At 38.6% G+C, this 21,631-nt stretch overlaps 1 protein-coding gene across 1 annotated transcript in view; it reads left to right on the top strand.

Moving 5' to 3' along the window:
• LOC128071020 (U2 small nuclear ribonucleoprotein auxiliary factor 35 kDa subunit-related protein 2-like) overlaps nucleotides 1–21,631 on the top strand; it is a 41,844-nt gene that overhangs the window by 13,342 nt on the left and 6,871 nt on the right. The window contains exons 2-7 of the mRNA XM_052664016.1: nucleotides 6,210–6,288; nucleotides 9,426–9,534; nucleotides 9,756–9,842; nucleotides 13,769–13,807; nucleotides 14,398–14,516; nucleotides 20,830–21,043. Of these exons, the coding sequence (XP_052519976.1) occupies nucleotides 6,210–6,288; nucleotides 9,426–9,534; nucleotides 9,756–9,842; nucleotides 13,769–13,807; nucleotides 14,398–14,516; nucleotides 20,830–21,043 (647 nt within the window). The remainder of the gene's footprint in view (nucleotides 1–6,209; nucleotides 6,289–9,425; nucleotides 9,535–9,755; nucleotides 9,843–13,768; nucleotides 13,808–14,397; nucleotides 14,517–20,829; nucleotides 21,044–21,631) is intronic.

The raw sequence follows: 21,631 nt of genomic DNA, 5'->3' as shown, positions 1-21,631 counted from the left end.
CTTATTTCAGAATTCAGACTTAAATTGAAAAGTAGGGAAAACCACTGGACCATTCAAGTATTACCTAAATGAAACCCCTTACAATTATCAAGTGGAAGCAACAGATAGATTCAAGGGGTTAGATCTGGTAGACAGTGCCTGAACTATGGACAGAGGTTCATGATATTGTAGAGGAGGCAGTGATCAAGACCATCCCCAAGAAAGAAGAAATGCAAAAAGGCAAAATGATTGTCTGAGGAGGCCTTACAAATATCTGAGAAAAGAAAAGAAGCTAAAGGCAAAGGAAAAAAGGAAGGATATAACCATCTGAATGCAGAGTTCCAGAAAATAGCAGGGAGAGATAAGAAAGTCTTCCTTAGTGGGTCAGTACAGAGAAATAGAGAAAAACAATAGAATGGGAAAGAGATCTCTAGAGATCTCTTCAGGAAAGTGAGAGATACCAAGGGAACATTTCATGCATAGATGGGCACAATTAAGGGCACAAATCTTATGGACCTAACAGAAGCAGACGATACTAAGAAGAGGTGGCAACAATACAGAGAAGAACTGTACAGAAAAGATGTTTACAACCCAGATAATCACAGTGGTGTGATCACTCACCTAGAGCCATACATCCTGGAATGTGAAGTCAAGGGGGCCTTAGGAAGCATCACTACGGACAGAGTTAATGGAGGTGATAGAATTCCAGCTGAGCTATTTCAAGTCCTAAAAGAAGATGCTGTTAAAGTGCTGTATTCAATATGCCAACAAATTTGGAAAACTCAGCAGTGGCCACAGGACTGGAAGAGGTCAGTTTTCATTCCTAAGAAAGGAGAAAGGCAGTGCCAAAGAATGTTCAAATTACGACCCAGTTGCACTCATCTCATGTGCTAGCAAAGTAGTGGTTAAAATTTTCCAAGCCAGGCTTCAACAGTATGTGAACCAAGAACTTCCAGCCACTGAAGCTGGATTTAGAAAAGGCAGAAGAACCAGAGATTGAATTGCCAACATCCGTTGGATCGTAGAAAAAGCAGGAGAGTTCCAGAAAAACATCTATTTCTGCTTTATTGACTACGCCAAAACCTTTGTCTCTTTAGATCACAGCAAACTGCAAAATTCTTAAAGATACGGGGATACCAGACTGCCTTAACTGCCTCATGAGAAATCTAAACAGAGCTGGACATGGAACAATGGACTGTTCAAAATTGGGAAAGGAGTGCATCAAGGCTGTATATTGTCACCCTGCTTATTTAACTTATATGCAGAATACATCATGAGAAATGCTGGGCTTTATGAAACACAAACTGAAGTCAAGATTGACAGGAGAAATCTCAATAACCTCAGATATGCAGGTGATATCACACTTAATGGCAGAAAGTGAAGAGGAACTAAACAGCCTCTTGATGAAAATGAAAGAGGAGAGTGAAAAAGTTAGCTTAAAGCTCAACATTCAGAAAATGAAGATCATGGCATCTGGTCCAGTCAGTTCATGGCAGATAGGGAAAGAACGGAAACAGTGAGAGACTTTATTTTGGGGGGCTCAAGATCACTGGAGATGGTGACTGCAGTTATGAGATTAAAAGATGCTTACTCCTTGGAAGAAAAGCTGTGACCAGCCTAGACAGTATATAAAAAAACAGAGATGTTACTTTCCTGACAATGGTCCGTCTTTTTCCAATAGTCATGTATGTATGTGAGAGTTGGACCATAAAGAAAACTGAGCACCGAAGAAGTCATGCTTTTGAACTGTGGTGTTGGAGAAGACTCTTGAGAGTCACTTGGACTGCAGGGAGATCAAACCAATCAATCCTAAAGGAAATCAGTCCTGAATATTCATTGGAAAGACTGATACTGAAGCTGAAACTCCAATACTTTGGCCACCTGATGTGAACTGACTCACTGTAAAAGACCCTGATGCTGGGCAACATTAAAGGCAGGAGGATAAGTGGATGACAGAGGATGAGATAGTTGGATAGCACCACCATCTCAATATACTTGAGTTTGATCAGAGTCTGGGAGTTGATGATAAACAGGGAAGCCTTTTGTGGTGTAATCCATGGGACTGCAGAGTTGGATATGACTGAGTGACTGAACTGAACTGTTACCTCTAACTTCTCTTTTGTAACTGGAATGTGGAACTTGTACCTGTCCCACCATTGTATTTCAGAAGTACATGACTTGTTTGGTATAATAGATTTATAACTGGAGAGGAACATGGATTAAATGACTCGTACCTTGTGACTTAGCCATAACTAACTTAGATATGTCAAGTGAAGAAAGCATATGACCTAAAAGTTTGCAGTTAAGTTTTATCAGAGGACCTTACTGAGGATTGTAACCTAGAATACAATATCTTAGATCTCGTTGAAGAAAGTGAGTTAAGGAAGAATACAGAATATGTAGAGTTTTCTCTGGGAAGAAAGAAAAATACAGTTAAAATTCAAAATGTTGTTTTTAATTATAGGAGCTCTTCCTTGGTAGCTCAGCTGGTAAAGAATTTGTCTGCAATACAGGAGACTCCAGTTCGATCCCTGGGCTGGGAAGATCCACTGGAGAAGGGTTAGGCTACCCATTCCAGTATTCTTGGGCTTCCCTGTTGGCTCAGCTGGTAAAGAATCCACCTTCAATGCGGGATACCTGGGTTTGATCTTTGGGTCTGGAAGATCCACTGGAGAAGGGATAGGCTACGCACTCCAATATTCTTGGGCTTCCCTGATGGCTCAGCTGCTAAAGAATCCGCCTTCAATGTGGGATACCTGGGTTTGATCCTTGGGTTGGGAAGATTTCCCTGGAGTAGGGAATGGCTACCCACTCCAGTATTCTGGCCTGGAGAATTCTGTGGACTGGTAGTCCATGTGTAGTCCACAGGGTTGCAAAGAAGCAGATGTCTAAATTACAAAAATTTATGAAAGCAGATGTCTAAAGTTAATCATTTTAGTGCTTTTTTGTGTTTGGGAATATGCAAGAATTTGGGACATCAACTGGGGAAAGAAAGACAGTAGGACAGCAATGAGTTCAGTCTTATTTGGGGCAAATAAGTACTGTACTCTGGGAGACACTCTCTCAAGATCTCTCCACGGAACTGCTCTACAGAGGGAGGGTATATGACTTTAGTGAAGGGGACATCCATTTTGATAGAAGTTTACAACTAGTCGTGAGGAGCAGATACTCATTAGATATTGTTGCAGAAACCAGTAATCAAGAAACCCAAGCACCACGCACAGAGAGTTGAAGAACTCAGGTTTTATGCTGGTTGGCCCAGAGGAGTTAACACTGTAAGCTCTGAGCCCTGAACAAAGGTGTTATAGAGGTTTTATAGACAGACTATGGTGGGCAACACTAGCTGTTAATAGGCTGGTTTAAACTAAGGGGTTTTGCATGCACGGGAACAGCTATCAAGATGAGGAGGGGGATGTCTGACCTGGATAGACATGATTAAGCAGCTTTGCAGGGGCTGGACAATTGCAAAGAACAGGACAAGGCTGAGTGAGATAAGCTCCAGTTTCTAGTATTCCCTATGAAGTCCCCATTTTCTGAGACTGTGTGACCTACATCATCCAGACTTAGCAAGGAGCAAGCTGAGTTATAGAGGCAGAACGAGCAGGATGTTATGTAAAATTTTTACTTTGCCTCTTCAGTATGACAAGATGCAAGAAATTGGGCTCAGAAGAAACTGTGTTCAGGTTGTGCTGTTGCTTTAGCAGAATCTTTTCACTGAAGAGCCTCCTTTGATACAGTTAAATCCTTCTGGCCTAACACATTGGGTTTGTGATGAAAGGGCAGCTCCCATAATTTATAAAATGTCCTCAGAATCATTCTTCCACTGTTCGGATAATATTTCTTGGCCTCACTCTCAATCTATAGGTTAGTTCTAAGGTTCTCTTGAGATACTGGATACATAATACTCTCCTTAAAAGATTAGGCCAGATCCTTTGTGTTCTCCCCATTGGACAGTGAAAAGTGAAAATGTTAGACTCAGTCATGTCTGACTCTTCGTTACCCCATGGACTGTAGCCTTCCAGGCTCTGCTGTCTGTGGAATTCTCCAGGCAAGGATACTGGAGTGGGTTTCCATTTTCTTCTTCAGTGGCGCTTCCTGAGCCAGAGATGGAACCTGGGTCTCCTGCATTGCAGACAGATTCTTTACTGTCTGAACTACCAGGGAATGTCTGAACTACCAGGGAATCCCTAGATTCTGGTCTTTAGATATGAGAAGACAGAAGAATTGGGCTCATAAAAACTTCTCCTGAAAACATCTAGCCATCTGAAAACTTGTTCACTCACCCTTGTCCCCACAACATTTGTTTCATTTAGTCAGTAAGTTGTGTCTGACTGTTTGTGACCCCATGGAGTGCCATATACTAGGCTGCCCTGTCCTTTGCTGTCTCCCAGGTTGTGCTGAAACTCATGTCCATAAAGGTGTTGTTTCCATCTAACCATTTCATCCTTTTCCGGCCCTTTTACCTTCAGTCTTTCCCAGCATCAGGGTCTTTTCCAGTGAGTCAGCTCTTTCCCATCTGGAGGCCAAAGTATTGGAGATTTATCTTCAGCACCAGTCCTTCCAATGAATATTCTCAGTTGATTTCCTTTAGGTCTGACATGCCAGTGAAATGTTCTCAATAGTCTAATCCAGCTCCGCAGTTCAAAAGCATCAGTTTCTCATTGCTCAGCTTTTTGTGGTCCAACTCTCACATCGTTATGTGACTACTAGAAAAACCATACCTGTTATCTCTGCTTTGCATCCTAAAGTCTTTTCCATGGGTGTTGAAAGTCAGTCATTGCAGTGGGTAGTGATGCAGTCCTCGTAGAAGCAGGTGGCCAGTGACGTTCTTCAATTGTCAACTAAAATATTGTTGTCTTTTTTCACTGCATGAACTTTGCATAAGTGACAGCTTTTAGTTAGCAGGGCTCATTGAAATTTTCCCTTAGATATGGACCTTAATTATCTAGGGTACACAGTGGGTTGACTGTGGGGGCAGCTGCACTAGCCACTGATTAGACGGTGAGCAACATTCATTGTTTATTGGAATGGCATGCAACATTCTTAAATTTGCAGATACTTAGATGAGACTCTGGACTTAATGACTTTTTAGTTGCTGTGTGAGATATGAATGAGCAAGCAGAAGAGGGGAGCTACAGATGAAATCCTGTGGTCTAGATACGTACATCTCTTTGTAAATTCATGTGTAACACAGAGGTGTTGCTTGTTACATTGCACCAATGTAACAGTACATTTTTCCCCTTTAAGTTAAATACTTGTCCCTGGGATGATACAAGATGGTACTAGTTCAGTTCAGTCGCTCAGTCGTGTCCAACTCTCTGCGATCCCATGAATCGCAGCATGCCAGGCCTCCCTGTCCGTCACCAACTCCTGGAGTTTACTCAGACTCATGTCCATCGAGTCAGTGATGCCATCTAGCTGTCTCATCTTCTGTCGTCCCCTTCTGCTCCTGCCTCCAGATCCCTCCCAGCATCAGGGTCTTTTCCAGTGAGTCAACACTTTGCATGAGGTGGCCAAAGTCCTGGGGTTTCAGCTTTAGCATCAGTCCTTCCAGGGAGCAACCAGGACTGATTTCCTTTAGAATAGATTGGTTGGATCTCCTTGCAGTCCAAGGGACTCTCAAAAGTCTTCTCCAACACCATAGTTCAAAAGCATCAATTCTTCGGTGCTCAGCTTTCTTCACAGTCCAGCTCTCATATCCATACATGACCAGTTGAAAAACCATAGCCTTTGTTGGCAAAGTAATGTCTCTGCTTTTGAATGTGCTATCTATGTTTGTCATAACTTTCCTTCCAAGGAGTAAGCATCTTTTAATTTCATGGCATTAGGATAATATAAACATCCTGTGCCTAATAACTTCTTCCAGTGCTTTTGGTTGTTTATCTAAATACGTTTTTGTAGTGAGTGTTTAAAAAATGATTTCTGAATATTTTAGTTGCTTTCTTTTGTGAATGTCTGTGTTCCATCCCATTCTCCCAACACCTTTTTGAGTATTCTGAGCCATGGATTAAAAAAAAAAATACAGTGTGTTAGCCACTATTCACATTAATTTTCTGATGCTTCAGTTGTCCAAAACTTTGCTCTCTAAAGCCTTTATTATTAGCAAGTTTAGAAAGACTGGTGTATGCCATTATTGTAAACATTAAAAATTTTCATGTTTAAAGATTTTCCTGCATTATTGACCATATTATTATTTGTATTCAGTTTAATAAACATTTAAATTCCTTCAGGACTGTCAAAAAAAGAAGAGGAGGATCCTGCTATTATTGAAAAACAGTTAAAAGAAGAGAAGCTGTTGGAGTTAGAGAGGTCAGCACTGATTTAAAAACTTGAAGTGTATTCAGTTATTTTACTTGAAATGATAAAGACTTTATTAATACAGATTTTTCTTTATAAAAATATGTACATCTCTGATAGGATGATATACATTTATGGAGTAAAGGGTGTATGAGAGGGAATTCTGTATTTTCCCCTTAATTTTGCTATAAATTTAAGACTTCTGCACGAATAAAGTCTGGAGTTCTAGTTTTCAGAGAAGGGAAGATATGCCACATTATTTTTTCAAAAACATAAATATAAGGGCAAGCCAAGAGAAATCATTTTAAAGGTGAGAACTTGCCTTTGTTTCAATTGTCAGTGTGACATAGGTTGTGAAGTCTAATGCAGAGTCCTACAGGTGATTCTTTGCATTTATTTATATATTGGATTTAATCTTTTTGTTCCATTTTCCTCATCTGTTAAATGAAAGACTTATTATATAATTTGTTTCATTAAATGTTTTTAATGTGTTTATTGCTTATTTAAATTACTAACATAGGACATATTTATTTTCTCCTAATGGGGTTTTCTTATTTAGTTACAAATTAATAATAATCATATCTTTCTGTTTAATGTATATGGTATCTTTAAATAATATATGGTATTTTTAAAACCTGTGTAACATTTTTTTACTTTTAAAAATTATTTTTTATTGAAGGATAATTGCTTTACAGAATTCTGCTGTTTTCTTTCAAACCTCAACATGAATCACCTATAGGTATACATATATCCCCTCCCTTTTGAAACTCCCTCTCATGAAACCTGTATAAAAAATTTTTAAGCAAAGTATTTTTCACTGCTTTTATTGATTCATTTTCTATGCAAAAGAACAACTAATTCAAACAAGAAGATAAGAAGTGAAATAGCATCAATAAATAACCTCATACTCATAGAGACCCTTTGTTACAAAGAGTTGAATGCAAATGTCTGAGTACAAACATATTTACACATATCTTTACATATTTTGCTTGTTATGTAATACATATCTTTCAGTATCAATCAGAAGTCTAATCCACCCATTTTAAAACCAACATGCTGTTCATTGTATAGATATAGCATACTTAACCTGTGTATTGTTCTCTACTGATGTACATTAAGATCATAGTACCTTAAAAAGAAGATTACCCTTTAATTATTATACAGACCTTTAAGGTAGCATCTATGCTTATATAATTTTCATAATTTCTTTATTATTTGCTGGGAAAATGCCTAGAAATGCCTGTGATCAAACAATATGTACATAATTGGAGAAAAAGGGGCTCTGTGTTAGTAGTTTCTCCAGCATTGAAAAAAAGTGCCCATTTTTCCCATATGTTTAGTTCAGTTCAGTTCAGTTCAATTCAGTTAAGTCTCTCAGTCGTGTCCAGCTCTTTGCGACTCCATGAGCTGCAGCACGCCAGGCCTCCCTGTCCATCACCAACTCCTGGAGCTTGCTCAGATTCATGTCCATTGAGTCAGTGATGCCATCCAACCATCTCATCCTCTGTGGTCCCCTTTCTCTCTTGCCTTCAGTCTTTTCCAGCATCAGGGTCTTTTCCAGTGAGTCAGTTCTTCATATCAGGTGGCCAGAGTTTTGGAGTTTCAGCTTCAACATCAGTCCTTCCAATGAACACCCAGGACTATCTGCTTTAGGATGGACTGGTTGGATCTCCTTGCAGTCCAAGGGACTCTCAAGAGTCTTCTCCAACACCACAGTCCAGAAGCATCAATTCTTTAGCACTCAGCTTCCTTTATACTCCAACTCTCATATCCATACATGACCACTGGAAAAACCATAGCCTTGACTAGATGGACCTTTGTTGCGAAAGTAGTGTGTCTGCTTTTGAATATGCTATCTAGGTTGGTCATAACTTTTTTTCCAAGAAGTAAGTGTCTTTTTATTTCATGGCTGCAGTCACCATCTGCAGTGATTTTGGAGCCCCCCAAAATAATGTCTGATATTGTTTCCACTGTTACCCCATCTATTTGCCATGAATTGATGGGACCGGATGCCATGATCTTCGTTTTCTGAATGTTGAGCTTTAAGCCAGCTTCTTCACTCTCCTTTTTCACTTTCATTGAGACTCTTTAGTTCTTCACATTCTACCATAAGGGTGGTGTCACCTGAATATCTGAGATTATTGATATTTCTTCCAGTAATTTTGATTCCAGCTTGTGCTTCATCTAGCCCAGTGTTTCTCATGATGTATTCTGCATATAAGTTAAATAATACATAGGCGTGACATACTCCTTTTTCTATTTGGAACCAGTCTGTTGTTCATGTCCAGTTATAACTGTCGCTTCCTGACCACATATAGGTTTCTCAAGAGGCAGCTCAGGTGGTCTGATATTTCCATCTCCTTCAGAATTTTCCACAGTTTATTGTGATCCACAAAGTCAAAGGTTTTGGCATAGTCAATAAAGTAGAAACAGATGTTTTTCTGGAACTCTCTTGCTTTTTCAGTGATTCAGCAGATGTTGGCAATTTGATCTCTGGTTCCTCTGCCTTTTCTAAAACCAGCTTGAATATCTGGAAGTTCACGGTTCATGTATTACTGAAGTCTGGCTTGGAGAATTTTGAGATTCACAATAAAAATAGAAATTTTATTTATTTATTTATTGTAGGAAAAATGATTACTAACCAAGGATGTTAATGTTCTACCTTATATGTATGACATATACTTTTCTCATTTATCATTGATGTCTGTTTGGTTCACAGCATTAGTTACAATTTGATTTTCATGCCATTTTCATAATTTGATATCCAGTATCTGGCTTGGTGTCTGACTTATTTTTTTTCTTTTAGTCATTTAGGAGCCTAGGGACAAAAACTCAAGAGTCTCTTAACTGTTTCAACTTAACACATAAGTTTATGGGAAGTAGCAGGTTTACTAGTTCTGCAGTCCTCCAGTTGCCACTCTAAAAATGCATAGAAGTTGAAGGATTATACCTTCTCAGTGTGCAAGCCTAAGTCTTAGTTTGAATCTTGTTATTTGCTTTATTCGCACTTGCTCTAGGTTTTGTATAAAATTAATCTTTCATTACATTTTAATCATCCCCCAAATGTTTTATTTGCTATAATATATGCAATGTAAATGTGTATTTGTAGAATGATGCCAGTTCTTTTGATTACATAATTATATCAATAGGCAAAACTTACATGATGAATGGTTATTAAGGGAGCAGAAGGCACAAGAGGAATTCAGAATAAAGAAAGAAAAGGAAGAGACAGCTAGAAAACAGGAGGAAGAACAAGAGGTATGCTTTTAGTCAGATTAATCAGCTAGCTAAACAGTTAAAGTAACTTCTAATTAAAGACTTTTTCACATTAACAAATCCATGTCTTGAACAAGAATAACAGTAGAAAAACCTTTAAAAAGCTGGATTCTTTGTTTGACTAATATATACTTAATTTTTAAAATTTACTTTTCCTGTGTGGTAAAGGTTTTTAAAATTAGATCTCTCTTTTCTCTTTAAAGACAAACTTAAAGGAAAAATGGGAAGAACATCAGAGAAGAGAGAGAGAAGAGGAGGAGCAGAAACAACAGGGGAAAAGAGAAGAAGAGGTGATTCCTGTCATTAGAGGATAATTACATGGAAGATCCCTGGAGGAAGAAATAGCACCCTACTCCAGTATTCTTGCTGGAGAATCCCATGGACAGGAGCCTGGCAAGCTATAGTTCGTAGGGCTGCAAAGAGTTGGACACAACTGAAGCAATTTAACATAAATGTTAATTTAACATAAATATGATGCATTTGAAGCTGTAAGCCATGTGAGGGCTTGGAGGTTTTGTTTTTTATTTACTTGTTTATTTTTGGTTTACTTATTTTTGGGTGCATTGGGTCTTCATTGCTGAGCTTGTGCTCTGTCTAGTTGTGGTGTGGAGGGGCTGTTCTTCATTGTCTTCTCTAATTGCAGAGCCCCATCTGTAGCAGGTTACAAGGCCTCAGTATCTGTGGTGGTGGTCAGTCTCTCTCTCTAGCACACAAGTTTCAGCAGTTGCAGTGTAAGGCCTGGGCTCATAGTTACGGGTTGCAGGCTTAGTTGCCCTGTGGCATGTGGGATTTTTCTCGACCAGGGATGGATGTTCCCTGCATTGGGAAGCAAATTCCTAAGAAATGGAACACAAGGGAAGTTCTTGTTTGCTGTTTATAAGTCATATATATATATATATATATACACACACACACACACATATATATATACACATATATATGTGTATATATATATATGTGTATATATATGTGTGTGTGTGTGTATATACACACACATTTGTACAGACACACACTAGAGAATTTCCTTAAAATGTTTTTCTTTATGTTCATGCAATAGCAGTTAAGACTATCTTAATTTAATGTTTTTCTTCAACTTTACCCAGTGTGAAACACAGTTTATAATGGCCAGAAACTTTTTGTTTAGAAGAGAAGTAGTAAAAGTTTCAGTGTGTGCAGCCCATTACATGTGTTATAAAGCAGCCATGGCAGAGTGTAAACATATAGCTGTGACTGTGCTCTAATGAAATTTTACATAGAAGCAGACAGCCTTTGTATCTTTGCAGTGAATGATGTGATTCTCAGGTTCTGTCACGTGTGTTGACTCATTTTAAAGACATTTTATGTATGTTTGTCATGTTTATTTCATTCCTTATGTCCTGCCACCAAGAAGTATTTAATTGTAAGAAAGCAGTTATTGAATATTTAAGAGTTAGTGGATTTTTTTGTTACTATTATTAAATCTTTACTTGATTAATGTGTAGCTCAAGCAATTGACTTAATACATTTGAGTTCCTGTCCTTAATGCTATATTTGAAAAACTCACAGCCCAACTTTGCTTGAATGAATTAAGTAGATTTTTTTCCTGTTGTATTTCTAATCCTGAATTACATAAAATTGAGTTTTAACCATCTTTTAGTGGGAAAAATGGATTTGCTTGTGTCTGGGTCATAATGGGGTAGAACTAGTCTTTACAACCTTTGTTTTTTGTATCTCAGGCCATTAATTCCAGTGCAGATTTTAACCACTTTGAGTACTACTTTTTGGAGTGGATATGAGGTATAACACACTGGATTTTCAGGGGACAAGATGTTTGGAGCTTTTTAATTTGTTTATAGAGAAGAATCCATTCTCATTTTAACTGTAGAGCATTTTTCACTTGAGCTGTCCAGGGTTCAGACAAAAGTTACGGCTTTTTTAAATGGATTTTTTTCTTTTTTAAGGAAGTATAGAAGACATTAAGCAGAAAGCATATAGTATACTCATCCCTAATACTTCAAATCATCTTTAGATTTTTATAATACCCCGTATAGTGTAAAAGGTACAAAAATAGGTGCCAGTACATGGCACAATCAGGTTTTGCTTTTTGGAAATTTGTAGGGTTTTTCTAAAATATTTTGAACTGTGGAACCTGGAGATACAGAGGCCAAACTATAGATTTTAAGAAGATTTAAGAAATACATTCTGCTGCATGCTGGACAGTTGTCTTGTTGACAGTCGTCTTGTTGATGGTAACAGGAAAGTGAAAAGATAAAGTGAAATGAAAAGGATAAAATCAGAGGAAAAGCAAAGTGAAAAAGATAAAGTCCCTGCTGTTACTTTGCTAGATAGGGGAGCTATATGATGTTACTGAGAAAGAGAATTTGCAGAATTTGCAAAGAAATAAAACAAGATGATGTGATAGAGTGTTGGGAATAATGGTATACTTAGATAAATCATCATGGAAGATTTCTCTGAGAAGCCAGTGGTTTCAGCTGTTTTTTGGGTGCAAAGATCTCAGGGGGAAAGGTTTCGGGTTAGAGAAGGACTCGGGTATGGAGTTGAATGGAGGTGATGGTCTTTAAATCCCAGAGACCAAAGGACAGAGTGGCAGAGGAAGGCAGCAGGTCAGAGGGCTAGACAGTGTCAGATCATTTAAAGCCTCCTGGATTCGAAGGAGTTCGGACTTCATGTTAGTATAATGGAAATTTATTGTCTTAACGCTTAATAAATTGTTCATCATTTTTATTTAAAGAATTGGGGGTAGGGAACAGTGACCAAAAAGAGTAGAATCAAGATAAGGCTGCTGTTTCAAGTAGGATATGATGTATTTGTGATTTGTATGAGGCTCTTCCTTGTAGCTCAGTGACAAAGAATCAGGGTGCCAATGTGCGAGACCTGGGCATTTATCCTTGGGCAGGAAGATCCCCTGGAGGAGGATATGGCAACCCACTCCAGTATTCTTGCCTGGGAAATCACATGGACAGGAGGAGTCTGGCATGCTACAGTCCATGGGGTCCCACGGAGTCTGATATGATTGAGCACATATGTCCAGTATGAGGATTGTGCTTTACAAAGATAAGTACACAAATCTGGGGTATCTCATGGTTAACTGAGGGGAGTTGTGTGGAAGGCAAAGTGAGAGTCTAAGTAATGCTCTCAGGAGTTTTAGAGTAAGCGAAGAAAATGGCAACATCAGTTACTGAGTTAGGATACTTAGAAGGTCAACAAATGTTCTGGTCAAGCATAAAGTGAAGAAGTGAAGTGAAGTTGCTCAGTCATGTCTGACTCTTTGTGACGCGGTGGACTGTACCCTGCAAGGCTGCTCCGTCTGTGGGATTCTCCAGGCAAGAATACTGGAGTGGGTTCCCATTTCCCTCTCCAGGAGATCTTCCCGACCTAGGGATCGAACCCAGGTCTCCCACATTGCAGGCAGATGCTTTATGCTGTGAGCCACCAGGGAAGCCCAAATGAAAGTGAAAGTCACTCAGTTGTGTCTGACTCTGTGCGACCCCATGGACTATACAGTCCATGAAATTCTCCAGGCCAGAATACTGGAGTGGGTAGCCTTTCCCTTCTCCAGTGAATCTTCTTAACCCAGGGATCAAACCCAAGTCTCTCACATTGCAGGTGGATTCCTTACCAGCTGAGACACAATTTCCTGTCAAGCATAGAGGACTCTTAAATGCCATCTAGATTTATTATGTCTGTTATGTAATCATTTTGCATAATTCTTTTATGTAATTAGAGAAGTCTAATGTGATTAAAATATATTCAGATGTCAGTTACTTAGAAATGTATTGAAGTTTTGGAGAACTTACTTTTCCTTATTAAAAAGTTTGAAGTCTCTCATACATCTGCAGTGCCACTTTTCATGTAATAGTTTTAGCTTTTATCAAGTGTTATGATGTAGTGTCTAGCATTGTATTTTATAATACTCAGATAACCTCATGTTAACAACTAGTATGTAGTGTGTATGAGTAAACATACTAACTGTTGTTTCTGAAATTTATAGGGGTATTTTAAAAGTACTTCTATAATGCTTTATTCCTTTTTCTATTTATGTAAAATTTTCCACCTATATTCTTTTGAAAGCTTTTCAGAAGATCTGTGCTGTAGAAGACAAATAAGAACCTGAAGCCTTTCATGTATAGGGTTTTTTAAATCTTAATTTACACAGAAACTAGTTGTGACTTACTGGATTTTCAGATTTTTATTCATCCCATGTTTGCATTTGTAGGAAGCTGTGCAGAAGATGCTGAAACAGGCTGAAAATGAGGTATTTTTTTAAACTTTCATTAAAATTTTGAGACCAAAGAACACTTCTTTAAAAACAATACTTGCAGTAATGTTAATTTTGTGGTTAAGTTTCTTAGATCCTGTCTGAATGTGGGATTCACATCTGAGGCTCTGTGATTTATACAACAACAAAAATGAGCTGATGAACAAAAGCAAAAATCACCCCCGTGGACTGGACTTGTTTATAGTCTTTAAAGTATGTGTAGCCAGCCTCGTACATTTTTACCCCCAAATGGATGCTTTAATTTGAATCAGAGTAAATCAAAGGGGTGGTTCCCTGAACAAGTTCTTAGACCCTTTTCAGAATGGATGGACAGAAGGGAAACCTAGATGACAGCTCCTGGTAGTCAGTGCAGTACCTGATGTTGGACAGTGCCAAAGAGCCATGAGAGGCACATAGCCCCTGTCTCATGACAGTTGTTTGTAGAGTGTCAGTTGTGTAGTACAACTTAAATGTATATTCTTATAGAAATTCTTTTATTTTTAAACAAAATATTTTAGGTACACTTTATATCTTTAATTCTGATGGATTTTTAAAACCACCAATAAAGTCATGGTTATTTTCAACAGTTGGAAAGTGGTGCCACATGGCATAACCCAGAACCACCTGTGGAAATAAGAATAATGGAGAAAGATCGAGCTAATTGTCCATTCTACAGTAAAACAGGAGCTTGCAGATTTGGAGATAGGTAAATAAATTTGTTTTATTGTGTCAGAATTAAAGAGGGTCAAAACATTGAAGTTCTTGAATTCTCTTTTGGGACAGACACATCTTTAGTTTAAATTATAAATCATAGGGCATCTGTTTTTTCCAGTTCACTGTATGCTACTGTTTGTTAGACTTAACCTACTTCTCAGATGATGCTTCCTTTACCTTCCTCCCGTCCCTTAAAAAGATCTTTTTTTGTTTTCTACCCTGTGCTTCCATTTGTCCATATGGACACATAAAGGGCAATATAGAACATTTGTACTCTTTCAAGAAACCGTAGAATCCTGCCTTTGTTTTTCCAGTGGAAATCACTTCTACAAAGTGAGCTTTTAAAATCTGCTTTGCTTTAAATGAGTGTGCAGGACAAAATCAGAGTAAATAGACATAGAGTAGACTCATTAACAACTCTTATTATAGTCAGCTTCAGGAATAGAGCTCTGGGTTCAAAAACTAGCTTCAGTGATTGTCATTTTGGGGAAATTAAGCTTTCTGTGCCTTAGTTTCCTTATCTATAAAACAGATTAAAAATAGCATCACTTCTACAAGGGGGTTATGAGGCTGATGTGAGTGACTACATGGAAAGTACAGAGAAGAGCTCAAGCACAGGTCAAGCAGTCAGTGTCTGGTTATATTTTCATTATGATCAATGTTCCCATTGTTCTCTGAGCCATTCTTGTTCCATATTTCTTTGGGGTCAGTGTTTCTGAGTCAGAGCATGTGGAAATGTAAGTGTTGATCTCTTCAACCATTTAACAAATATTTGAACATTTGTATTCCATGTCCTTGTGATTTTTATGATTTGACTCATATCAATAAACAGCCCAAAGTAGATACAGTAATTCACCCCTGTCTATAGGAAATGTGTTTCAAGCACCCTCCATGCCTGAGTCACCAAACTTACTGTATACCATTTTTTCCTACACATACATACCTCTAACAAAGACAGTTTTTAAAATAGGCACAGTAAGAGTGTTACTACTAACTTAGTAACTATACTTATTAATGTTAGTAATACTAATAATTGGGCTTCTGTGCTGGTACGCTAATAATACTAAAATAGAGTGGTATTAATAACAATAATAATATGAAACAATTGTAACATGAAAAGAAGTGAGGTGAATGTCTTACGCTTCAGTTAGCCTTCTTATGATGTTGTCATAAGGAAAATCATCTGCTTTGGTGATCCTTAAACTGTGATGGTGGTTTGATGTTGATACTGACAGCAGGTTGTTGTCATTGGATGGAGTTCCTGACAGGATAGCACAAGATAGCATAGTATTTCATAACATTGCTCAGAACAGCACACAATGTAAAACTTACAAATTGTTATTTCCAGAATTAGCCACTTACTGTATTAAGATTCTGGTTGACCAAGAGTTATTAAAACAACAGGTAAGGGGACATTAATAGAATAATACATATATTTGTAGTAAATAATTCAGTAAATTAACTATTTTAGTTTATATACTGAGGAGTATAATTATTATAATATGTGGGGTTTGTGTGTGTGTGTGTGTTGTGATATATAATATACTGGGGAGAGGATTCCCTGGTGGCTCAGATGGTAAAGATCTGCCTGCAATGCAGAAAACCTGAGTTCGATCCCTGGGTCAGGAAGATAGCCTGGAGAAGGAAATGGCAACCCACTCTAGTGGATTGCATGGAAAATTCTATGGATGGAGGAGGCTGGGGGGCTACAGTCCAAGGGGTTGCAGAGAGTCAGATATGACTGAGTGACTTCACTTTCATGAGGAATAGATCTCATCATCATCTTTGTTGTTTCTAGTTTAGTCACCAAGTTGTATCTGGTTTGTGAGCCCATCAGGCTCCTCTGTCCATGGGATTGTCAAGCAAGAAGACTGAAGTGGTTTGCCTTGCCCTACTGCAGGTGATCTAGTAGACCCAGGGATTGAACCCTCATCTGCTGCATTGGCAGTTCTTTACCACTAGTGCCATCTCATAACATTCTATTAATCCCCAAAACAAAAATGAATAGACAAATCATGAAACTCTCATTCTTTTATATATTTATTCATAATATTATCCTTGATGTGTTTTTTCCTTCAAAAAAGATTTTTCTTTTATTTTTCACCTAAACTTGTCTTCACCTTTAAACATTTCTAAAAATAATAATCCTGAATGGTGAATTACATCAGGATCATCTGAAAAACTTTTTTTTTTAAATTTTTATTTTTGGCTGCACTGGGTCTTTTATTTGTTGCTGCTTTCACAGGCTTTCTGTAGTTACTATGAGCAGGGGCTACACTTGGTTGTGTCACATAGACTTAATTGCCATGTGGCATTGAAAAACTTTAAAAGCATGTTCTTCAGGGTCATCTCAAATTATGTGTAAGTCTTGGATATTTTAAAGTGTCTGGGATTGAGAACCATTCATATAGAATATTTAACTGCTTTTATATTCTATAGTTGGGATTATATTTGCTAATAGTATTTATGAAGGTATTCATAAAGACTGGTAAGCAGTGAAAGAGTCCCTTTGAGGAATCAGAAACTAAGATGAAGGATTTTACTCCTTTTTGTAACTGTTAGAATGCAACTAACTGTAGGTTTAATCTCATAAAAAAAAGTAATTCATTGGTTTAATATACTAAACCTCAAAAAAATATTTAGTGGATTATTTTTGATAGACAACTGAGACACATTTGTATGGGAAGTTGAACCGAAGTTGAAGTTCCCTTTCAAGTTTTTAGCTGCCTCACCCCTTGTTTTTATTCTATCACTAATATTTCCTTCGTTGTTTAAAGTTATCCTTGAGGGCTTCCCGGGTGGTTCAGTGGTTAAGAATCTGCCTTGCAGTGCAGGGGACAGCAGTTTGACCCCTGGTCTGGGAAGATCCCACATGCTGCAGGGAAACTAAACATGGGCACTCTGCAGCCCACGCTCTACAACGAGAGAAGCCAGCAATCAGAAGCCAGTGCACCACAGCTAGTGCCTCCAGTAGCAACTAGAGAAAAGCTCATGTAGCAACAGAGATGCAATATGGCCCAAATACATAAGTTTCTAAATTTAAAATTATCCTCGGGACTCCAGTGATGGTTCACTTGTTAGGACAGTGTGCTTTTAAAGTGCTTTTGGGATTCACAGAGGGTTGCCTCTCTTACCTAACTTCATTTTTTAATATACTCAAGCTTGTATGGATGCTTCCTGGTTCAGTGGGAATTTTCCCTAAACCTAGTGACTTGACTGAGTTCCAAAATTCACAGATGCATATTTGACACCCAGGGAGCTAGAGCTGAGTTACAACCTGTGAACAGAATTTTAAATTTGTTAATTAAGGTCCTTGTTTACTGCTATATTTATTTAAACCAATAATATTTCAGTTTAGAGTTAACAATGTCAGCTGAGGTAAATCCTTTGAATTCTGTTAGTAGCTACTTTGGAATATATCAGACTGCAAGCTGAATAATCTAGGAGGTCATTTGGATAGTAACATTCAACATTTCAGAGGTATGCATGATAAATATGGGCATATTTATTGTATTGGTAGGTACGTTAATGTATAATCTCTGTATACCTTTTCATCTTAAAATACTGAATCCATGAAGCAACTCACTGTTCTCACTCCTTGAACTGCTGGCATCTACAGCTGACCAGTTTTTAACTAGAATATATTATTTTTTAATAGTTGGAACCTCATCTCACACGCTAGTAAAGTAATGCTTAAAATTCTCCAAGCCAGGCTTCAGCAATCCGTGAACCGTGAATTTCCAGATGTTCAAGCTGGTTTTAGAAAAGGCAGAGGAAACAGAACTCAAATTGCCAACATCCGCTGGATCATCGAAAAAGCAAGAGTTCCAGAAAAACATCTATTTCTCCTTTATTGACTGTGCCAAAGCCTTTGACTGTGTCGATCACAATAAACTGTGGAAAATTCTGAAAGAGATGGAAATACCAGACCACCTGAGCTGCCTCTTGAGAAACCTATCTGCAGGTCAGGAAGCAACAGTTAGAACTGCACATGGAACAACAGGCAGGTTCCACATAGGAAAAGGAGTATGTCAAGGCTGTATATTGTCACCCTGCTTATTTAACTTATATGCAGAGTACATCATGAGAAACCCTGGGCCAGAAGAAACAAGCTGGAATCAAGATTGCCGGGAGAAATATCAGTAACCTCAGATATGCAGATGAGACCACCCTTATGGCAGAAAGTGAAGGGGAACTAAAAAGCCTCTTGATGAAAGTGAAAGAGGAGAGTGAAAAAGTTGGCTTAAAGCTCAACATTCAGAAAACGAAGATCATGGCATCTCATCCCATCACTTCATGGGAAATAGATGGGGAAACAGTGTCAGACTTTATTTTTTTGGGCTCCAAAATCACTGCAGCCATGAAATTAAAAGACACTTAACTCCTTGGAAGGAAAGTTATGACAAACATAGATAACATATTCAAAAGCAGAGACATTACTTTGCCAACAAAGGTCTGTCTAGTCAAGCCTATGGTTTTTTCAGTGGTCGTGTATGGATGTGAGAGTTGGACTATGAAGAAAGCTGAGCGCTGAAAATTTGATGCTTTTGAACTGTGGTGTTGGAGAAGACGCTTGAGAGTCCCTTGGACTGCAAGGAGATCCAACCAGTCCATTCTGAGGGAAATCAGCCCTGGGATTTCTTTGGAGGGAATGACGCCAAAGCTGAAACTCCAGTACTTTGGCCACCTTATGCGAAGAGTTGACTCATTGGAAAAGACTCTGATGCTGGGAGGGATTGGGCGCAGGAGGAAAACGGGATGACAGAGGAGGAGATGGCTGGATGGCATCACTGACTCGATGGACGTGAGTCTAAGTGAACTCTGGGAGTTGGTGATGAACAAGGAGGCCTGGCGTGCTGTGATTCATGGGGTCGCAAAAAGTCGAACATAACTGAGTGACTGAACTGACTGAGCTAAAAGACGTTTTCCTCGTTTTATGTTAGGACATGAAACCAGATTATATAACAAAGGTCATATTTTATGGATTATTGAAGAATAGTTGAGTCCATTCAGCCTTGATCCGGTATTAATTGCAGAAAGTATCCTTGTATGTGTATGTGTGTGTGTGTGTATATGTATATATTATGCCATATAACAAACCCATACTAGACTATAAGGTAGGTCAGATCTCCTTGATCATTTCTCAACTGAGCTTCTCTGGGTGTGAGGTCATTTCTTTACAAAGTGAGGGAAATAAAGATATGATTGTCCTAGTGAAGGATCAGATGGAAAAGTAAACCCTTTAAAGAAGCTTTTTGCATACAGTAAGATTGAAATATATCATCGTGGGGAAACTAACAAGTTGGTGCAAGTCAAGCATACTTAACCCACGCTTCACTCCTTTTCACCCGATGTACTATAAGCAGTGACTTTGCACTGTCATGTAACAGTTGAACTCATTTGTATCACTGCATGGACATCAGAAAGGTTATATAACAGTTGAGGTCACTTGCAGCACTGTGCATTTGCAGCAAGTGATAGTCCCTTGGTCACAGGTTGCTTTGTGCAATATGCCTCTGAGCTTCACCATGAAAGACCTTGCTCCTGCTGCATCAGGGCTACACTGGAAGAACATCAAGGTTATGTTTTATGAGGTTATCTTATGGCTACATTATGTCTGCTGTGTCATCCAGGAGAGAGGTTCTTTTATGGCTGCTTGAGTCTCTTTCCACCCTCTCAGTTACATTTTGCCTGTGCTGGGTTGAGCCAGTAGTGTGAACAGCAAGACTGCTGGCATCATGAACATTATCAGCATTATACAGCCCTTAACTGGAAACTTGATTTTGGTTATGCAGCATGGAGGGTCTTAGGTCACCAGCCAGGGATCAGAACTGCTCCACTTAGAATCCTAATCACTGGACCACTAGGATATTCCTTGGAAACTCTTAAACAACACTATTATGTCAGCATTGGTTTAATCGGAGATTGTATAAAACCATCTCACCTTTCTCCTGAGTGTCTCATATGGTACGTTTGTGTCACACTGTCACTGTGACCTTTCATGCAAGTGGACCATCTTTTACTGTATGCTTTTACATAACAGACTTCCTGAACTTGAGTAAAAAGCAAGTGAATGGCATTTAAACTTGGAAATAGTTCCCACCTTTACATTTCAATGAGATTCACTTTATTGGTCAGCCTTTAATGGTTTCGTTGTGTTGAAATTCAAAGTTTGAGTGATGTATGTTGTCTTACAGTTCACTTGAAACAGCTAAGTTGCTCGAGCCTTTAACTCATGTTTTAAATCAAGTTTCTCTGTGTAATTTCTCACCACTGGACTACTGAACTTTTTCCTTCATGTGCAGGTGTTCACGTAAACACAGTTTCCCAACATCAAGTCCCACGCTGCTTATTAAAAGCATGTTTACAACGTTTGGGATGGAGCAATGTGGAAGGGATGACTACGACCCTGATGCAAACCTAGAGTACAGTGAAGAAGAAATCTACCAGCAGTTCCTGGATTTTTATGATGATGTGCTCCCTGAGTTCAAGAACGTGGGGAAAGTGATCCAGTTTAAGGTGGGCACGAGCAGTGTGTCTAGAGGAGGAACTGGTTTGCCTCCCTCTGAAGTACTGGCTGGGATGGGAAAGCGAGAGCATAAGGTGTTTACATAGGTGGGATGTGTGCCATGCTGTAGGTCCTGCATCACGTTGCAAGGAAGCGTCAATTCCTTCTCTCTTCCTCTCCACTGAGCTTTGTTGCCAATAAAGTAGATGTGCTACATGCAGTTGTAAGTAAGTACTGATATGGTGCTAGGTTCTAAGCTTTTGATGAAAAGAGATCTTTTCATCCATTCAGTACCATTATGGACCAAATCTTTTCCAGCCTTTGAGTTCTCTGCATACGGTCTTATACAGATAGCTGTCTTAAGAGTTTGCTTATGGACTACATATAGTAGGGAATGTATCTCCATACTTGTAACACAGCTTTCTGGTCGAATTATAGTGATGGTTCCAGCTTGCACTTTCTGCCCAAAGTATACATTATAGTATTTTTTTTTTGGAACTACCAAAGACCATAAAATGACTTTTTCAGGGACAGGAAAAGGTGTACTGGTCTTTGTTACTATATCCAGGCTTTTCTCTAATTGTGAGCAGGGACTACTC

This window comes from Budorcas taxicolor, chromosome Y (genome assembly GCF_023091745.1).
Source record: "Budorcas taxicolor isolate Tak-1 chromosome Y, Takin1.1, whole genome shotgun sequence".
Taxonomy (NCBI): domain Eukaryota; kingdom Metazoa; phylum Chordata; class Mammalia; order Artiodactyla; family Bovidae; genus Budorcas; species Budorcas taxicolor.
Note: the sequence above shows the minus strand (reverse complement) of the source record. Positions and strands in the feature narration are given on the sequence as shown.